The sequence below is a fragment of the Chrysochloris asiatica genome, unplaced genomic scaffold (genome assembly GCF_000296735.1).
Source record: "Chrysochloris asiatica unplaced genomic scaffold, ChrAsi1.0 scaffold00089, whole genome shotgun sequence".
Classification (NCBI taxonomy): domain Eukaryota; kingdom Metazoa; phylum Chordata; class Mammalia; order Afrosoricida; family Chrysochloridae; genus Chrysochloris; species Chrysochloris asiatica.
In genome coordinates, this window is record NW_006408607.1 from 8,053,145 (window position 1) to 8,060,347 (window position 7,203).

The 7,203-nt window shown below is 37.8% G+C and overlaps 1 protein-coding gene across 2 annotated transcripts in view; it reads left to right on the forward strand.

The window, feature by feature from the left end:
• Nucleotides 1–7,203, forward strand: part of TBC1D19 (TBC1 domain family, member 19) — a 304,338-nt gene that overhangs the window by 163,788 nt on the left and 133,347 nt on the right. For both annotated transcript variants that reach the window (XM_006866308.1, XM_006866309.1), the window contains one exon: nucleotides 5,410–5,520. In XM_006866308.1, coding sequence (XP_006866370.1) covers nucleotides 5,410–5,520 — 111 coding nt within the window. The remainder of the gene's footprint in view (nucleotides 1–5,409; nucleotides 5,521–7,203) is intronic.

A 7,203-nucleotide genomic window follows, 5' to 3' on the forward strand; every position in this document is an offset into this window, starting at 1 on the left:
TGGACTGTGGTTGAACTCAGCCCATTTCTTCATTGCTGCCTTTCCCCCTCTTCCACTCACCAGTAGACCAGTGTGGTCGCCAGCAAGCTTACATGCCTGCTCATGTGTTCCCTTTGAGTTTCAGTCTTAGAGGGGAGTTTGTCCTGAAGGATCTTGATTGCTTGCCTTGATGGCTTCCCAGCGAACAGCTGCTTATTTTTGTAGTAGCCAGTCATGCTGACATTTTTGTTTTGGATTTTTCCTGATGATCATTCTTTGAAGATGTATCTAGTGTTGCTCTAGCTGTGCCAGGCTGGTCTGCTTGCTCTTGCTAGTGGGAATGTCACACCTCATAAGGTCTGGATGGGACTCAGGATTCCACCTAAGGTCCTACTCTGCAAAGGCTTTGAGAGAGGTCTATATCACTGGGCAAGTTCTAGAACTCCTTTTAGGTATTTCAATCAGTTATAGGCTGAAGACAGTCCTACAAGTTTTCTGTAATCATGTTTCCCAACATTCCTTTCTATCCCACTCTAGTGTCTATTTTTCAATAGTAGGCAAGAGAAACCAATATTCATAAGATAGTCAAGCATTTTAGTATTATTTCCCCTCTTCAAACTATGCCTAGATCCCTATAGCACAGAGCCCTCTTGTTCCAAGGTTGAGCATGCATCACTATTTACCTCTGTCCCACTTAGGCCATGCAAACCTGCCTCGGTGTTCCCCTATCTATCTTGTTCTCCCACATCCTCTCCCTCCATGTATTGCCCTCCCCAACACCTGAACTAAACTTCCCCACCCCAACCCCTGTTGTGGTTACCTTATATTCCATTATTTCTTCCCTCCATTTAAGACAGTCTATTTTATCCTGTAATCTATCTGATCTTCTCACCTCTGTGTTTACCTTCTTTCACATTGTAATTGTTTGATCATAGACTGACCTCCCAGATCCTCTGTTCTTATAATTTTTATTTTGTTTTTGACTCTTCCATTTGTCGATTGAGTTCAGGGTAATGCTGCCACATATGTCATTCTCTGGTTGTTGTCTGTTTTTGTTGGTTCTCAGTCCACAGAACTTCCTTTAGGATGTTTTTCATCGCAGGGTTGGTTTTGGCAAAATCCCTTAGCTTCTGTTTCTCCTGGAATATTTTGATTACACCATCGTATTTGATTAACAGCTTTGCTGGGTAGAGGATTCTTGGGTGGCAGTTTTTTTCTTTCAGGGTTATATATATCTTTCCCCATTGCCTTCTTGCCTGATGGTTTCTGCTGAGAGATCTGAGCTTAATCTGAGTTGCTTGCGTTTGTATGTTACACTTCTCTTTTCCCTAGCTGCTTTTTATCAGGATTCTGACCTTATCCTTGATTTTGGAGAGCTTGATTATTATATGTCTTGGTGATTTTCTTTTAGGGTCTGCATTTCTTGGGTTCATTGAGCTTCTTGAATGCTTATCTTTTTGCTTTTCAGGATGTTAGAAATTTTTTCTTCTAGAAGCTCCTCAACTATCTCCTCTGTGGACTTGTGTGATTCTTTCTGTTCCGGAATGCTGATAATTCTTAAGTTATTCCTCTTCATGTTATACAACATGAATCTTAGGCCTTCTTCGGATTTTTAAATCCTTTTTTGTGCTTGCTCTTCTGTCTTAGTAGTGTTGAGAGATTTATCTTCTAGCTCACTAGTTCTGGCTTCTATCTCTTCAATTCTACTCCTTTGCCCTTTCAGTGTATTGTCAATTTCTGATATTCTATTATTAATCATTTGGACCCCTTTCTGTAGGTTTTGAATTATTTCCAATGCTGTATCTATCTTACTTGATTGTTCCTGTAGCACTTTCCTGACTTCTTCCTTATTTTTCTCAACTCCATTGTATAGTATTTTGATACATTTTACAGTTATTTTTCTGAATTCCTTTCAGGCATTTCCAAAGCCTTCCCATCTTCCACTATGGAGTGTAGGTCTACTTCCAGCTCATTTGCCTCAGTCATTTTATCTCATTTCTGGACATGTGCTCATATGGTCATCTGTTTCTGTTTTGGGGGCATATTCAGGAATTATCTGTGGCCCTAATACTTAGGTGGATGTGTATTTTGGTATTTTTTATGCTTTCTTATTGCATCCAGGTAGATGTGATCAGGAGATGGGCTTCCCTATTCACTCTTCCTCCTGGGAAATTTCAAGATGCCACTGTCGGTCATTGTGACATAACTCAGGATTTAATTTTAGGCCTATTTCCTTTGCAGTCTGCCTGTACTGCTCCACATTCCCCTTCAGGCCTTTCTCCTATTAATAAACAGTTCAGGGCCAGCTGTTGACGTTTTACACTGCTGTTTCGTTTTAAGTGGAAACTTCCGCTTTAAATTTTGAGGAGATCTGTGCACATGCATAGTAGAACCCTCCGGGGGTGAGGGTGGGGTGTCCACTTGCTCAGGCACCCCCTCTAGTCACCAGAATGGAGGTACGCAGCCAGCAAGAGACCAATGAACAAAAAAAAGGAGTCCCACACCATTATCTCCCCATTCTGTCAGGCATCCGTGGCTACTCTGATCCTTCCCGCACTTGTTCTCTCCCAAGATGGCAGCTCCAGGAGCCACTGAGCATCTTAGATTAGAAAGCAATGGAGTTCTTGCTTCTGCTACAAATCCCCCTAGCTGTAAGTCTTCCAACCTTCTAAATATTCCCTTATACGTGGTTCAGAGTTCTGGCACCATCCCCTGAGCCTGCTTGGTGTCCAGTATTCTATTTTATTGCTGACAGAGCTTCTCACTGCACTTCTACCCGATCCACATCTTGTTTGTTCTCCACCACTGGGAGCGTTTTGAACTTTAAATGACACATTTTAAATGATTAGTTAGTACATTTTATCCCTATTTTGGCCAAGGGTCATGACCAGAATTGTAGGTATCCCTGTAGATGAGCATAGAGCTACCAGAAACTAGCTGTATGTCAACCCTATACCAACAGGTAGAACAATGGCACAAATAGTTGTCAGTAAACACTTTACTGAATGAGTAAATGAATAAATTTGTCACTTTTTACATTTATATCTTTTCTGAAATTATTATCTGTAATATCAGTGTTCCAGCATAAAACTTTGTAAGAAATTATTTTAGACAGTTTGAGGTTGTAACCAGTTTCCTTCTAACAATAATTAGGACTCCTGGTGTGGCACTGTAGGATCAGCACTAGACTATGAACCACAAGGTCGGCAGTTCAAACCCACCAGTTATTCCTTGGAAACACTATGAGTTGAAACTGACTCGACAGCACTTATAACAGCAACAGTATAACATTTATTAGAAGTTAGTTTGGTTAGAAACGGAATTTATGGTAAAACTTTGTTTTTGTTCATTTGTTAAAGACTTTTCCAGAACTGTGTTTTGTATTTAAGTAAGGGTGGAAATTTTATTTACAATCTTTAATTATGTTGTTCTTAAGTGCCATCGAGTCAGTTCCTACTCATAGCAACTCTGTTAAGATGTTCCAAGAAGCATCTGGTAAGCTTGAACCTCTGACCTTGCAGTTCAAACCAACCTTGCAGCCTAGCACCTTAACCGGCAACACTACACCAGGACTCTAACTATATCTTCTCTTTAATAGCACATGACATCTATCTCTTTGAGAACTGTTGCAGAATGAAACCTTTTATAATTCACACCAAGATTCTCCTTTAAATCAAGAGCATTTTGTCTAATTATTTCCTTGCTTATTGTTTCTAAGCTGCTAATGTTTCTCTTTCATGTTACATATATAGTCACAGATTCTATTTCTCTTTTTCATGTTTGTGAGCTTCCTATGTAATATGAGCCATTATTTGTGCAATTCGATGAAAATTGTGCTTTTCTGTTTGTGTGTATTTTAACACATTGATTCTTTACTAAGTCTTTTTTTTTTTAAACAAATACCATTGATATTTTACGTTTCAATATAGTCTATGCAATTTTAGAAAAATCCTTTGGCATTATGACACATTATTTTATCAGCTTTTATCACCAGTTCAATAATGCTGTCCTCATACATAATCAATTTTTGGTCATTGTCATTTTGCTAACTAGATTCTTAATGATTTCTTTTGCCCCTCAAAAGTTTCAGTGAATAATATTTTTGAATGATTCCACGCCCCCCAGAAAAATGCATGTTGACTGTTAGAAAAAGAAGAAACTATACATAAGCAGAAACTTTTAAAGAAAATTTACCCACATGCTATCACACAGCAATAGCCTCTATGATAATTGTATAGCTTTTACTTAATAATATATATTGTAGAATTTTTATGTCATTGCCTATATGAATGGAGGAATATTAGACAGTATTTTTTTGAATTATCCATAATTCAAAGAATAATACCCTCTAGTGGGAGTCCTGGTGTGGTGCTGTGGGTTAATGCACCAGACTGCAAAGCTGTTTGAACTGCGAGGTCAGCAGTTCAAGTTCACTAGTTGCTCATAGAAAACCCAACACAGGGTCGCTGTGGGTTGCAACTGACTTGACGACACTTAACAACAACAAAAAAAAGTGGGCTATTTGGGAGTCTTGGTGTGGCGCTGTGGGCTAATGCGTCAGACTACAAAGTCGTTTGAACTGCAAGGTCGGTGGTGCAAGCTCACCAGCAGCTCCTCGGATACCCTATATAGAGTCACTATGAGTCGGGACCAATTCGACAGCACACAACAACAACAAAAGTAGGATATTTGAATTCCTGGTTAAGTTGTTTTGTATTTTTCCATAATAAACAGCACTTTATCAATATTCTTTCTGTACTATCTTTGCATATCTCTTCTGTACTATCTTTGCATAACAATTTCTGTAGCATCATATTCCATAGAGCCAATTATAAAAGTAAGATTTCTAAGTTAAAGGATAAGCAAATTTGTGATGCATCTGTATTTGCTTATTTTATGAAAATTATATCAATGATCTTCTTACTTGTTAGTTCTACTGTTTAAATTTATTTATTCTCAGTTCTATTCAGAGAGATACCCTATGATGTTACTCCCCCATCTTGTTAAGTCTTGCTTTGTGTTCTCTTTGTTTTTAAGTTAGAGTTGGTTCTAAAATTTTGCCTGGTAAATTACCATCTAGTAATGCTTTATTTTTCTATACCTTTCACTGGTAAAATATTGTAATCAAGCAATTTTTGCTGTTTCTTTACCATCAAAATGTTTCTCACTCAGTTCTTACCTTTTTAGAGTTTTTTATGGTATATTATTAGTTGGGAGTATTAAAATCATCCTAATTAAAAGCATATTTATTGTACTATATGTTAGCATGTCAATCCAACCTTATACTATTTTAGAATATAATTGAAGTGTATGCATGGCCCCAAATTGTTTTTCATCTTGTGGCAGTCCAGCAAGAGCATCGCTGCCAATTCTATTAGTGTCGATGTAATCCTAAGAAACTAACCAATTTTGTTGGTATTTTTTTTTAAGGTATTAATTAATCTTCGCAACCCAAATTATGAAAATGGTGATTCTCTTAGTTTTAGGACTCATTTGGGTTTAATTCAAGTTCCTCTGAAAGTAAAAGACATCCCTGAATTGGTAAGTAGAGACATTTGAAAATGAATTAAAGTATCAGGGATAGATTTTTAATTATATTGGGATGCTCCAGACCAAACATTTGCCATCGAATCGATTCTCACTCATAGAGACTCTATAGGACAGAGTGGATGCCCGTAGAGTTTTCAGGGCTGTCAGTCTTTACAGAAGCAGACTGCTTTAACCACTGTGCAACTAGGGCTCTTTTATTGAGATGAGAGAGGAGGGCAACAGAATGAAGCACTGAGATAAAGAAAGCACTGACCTGCAAGGTCGGCAGTTCACACTCACCAGCTGCTCCTAGGAAACCCTATACAGGGTTGCTATGAGTCAGAATGACTCCAAAGCACTTAACAACAACAAAATATTCATTCACTATACAAACTCAATAGATAATATCTGAAACTAGTTCATTAAGAAATAGCAATATGCACTAGTTACTTAAAAATAGAAATTAAATACCAGAAGTAAAATCTGAAAGTGGGTTGTTCCTGAATAGTGGGCCAGCTATGATTCTGTGTGTTGGGGAGAAAGATATTAGAACATTTCTAGTTTGTGGTTGTTTTTTAAGTCTTTGGACTGATTTGACTTGCACTGTTTGCTGCGTGTAGCGACATTGATGGTTAGGTGATTAGACTCTGAAACCAGTTAACATGGGTTTAAATTGTGACTCTGCTACTTAGTTACTATGTGATTATAGTAAGCACTTTGTCTCCCCTGTGCCTTAGTTTCCTCATCTGTACAATAGGGATGATGATAATACCACATAAGAGTGTTGTGCAAATAAAACAAATAAAAATACACAAATCATGTAAAATAGTACTTGGAACATAATGTACAGTATATAGCTGCAGAAAGATGTGTACCTGTGCTTTTTTAACTATGCAAAGGCTCTAGACTGTGTGGACCACGACAAGCTATGGATTACATTATGAAGAATGGTATTCCAGAGTATGTAATTGTGCTCATGAGGAACTTGTACATAGACCAAGAAGAGGCAATCATTCAGATACAATCAGGGGATACTGAGTGGTTTAAAATCAAGGAAGATATGTGCTGTGGTTGCATTTTTTTCTCTATACTTATTTAATCTGTATACTGAGCAAATAATCTGAGAAACTAGATTAATGAAGAAGAATATGATATCAGGATTAGAGGAAGACCCATTAAAAACTTGCAGTTTGCAGATGATACAACCTTGCTTGCTGAAAGTGAAGAGGGCTTAAAATACTTGCTGATGAAGATCAAAAACTGCAGCCTTCAATATGGACTGCTCCTCACTGGAAAGAAAATCAAAATCCTCACAATTGTGCCAATAAATACCATCATGATAAGCAGGCTTGAAGTTGTCGAAGACTTCATTTTGCTTGGATTTACTATTAACACTCATGGAAGCAGCTGTCAAGAAATCAAATGATGTATATTGCATTAGGCAAATCTGCTGCACAAGACCTTTTAAAAGTGTTCAAAGATATCAGTTGAGGACTAAGGTGTGCCATAGCCCATGCCATGGTATTTTCAGTAGCCTCATGTACATGTTACACGTGGACCTCGCCAGATGGAACACATAGAAATCAAATTGACTAGATCTGTGGAAAGAGAAGATGGAAAAGCTCCATATCATCAGTGAAGACAAGGCCAGGGGCAGATTGTGGAACAGACCATCAATTACTGATATGCAAATTC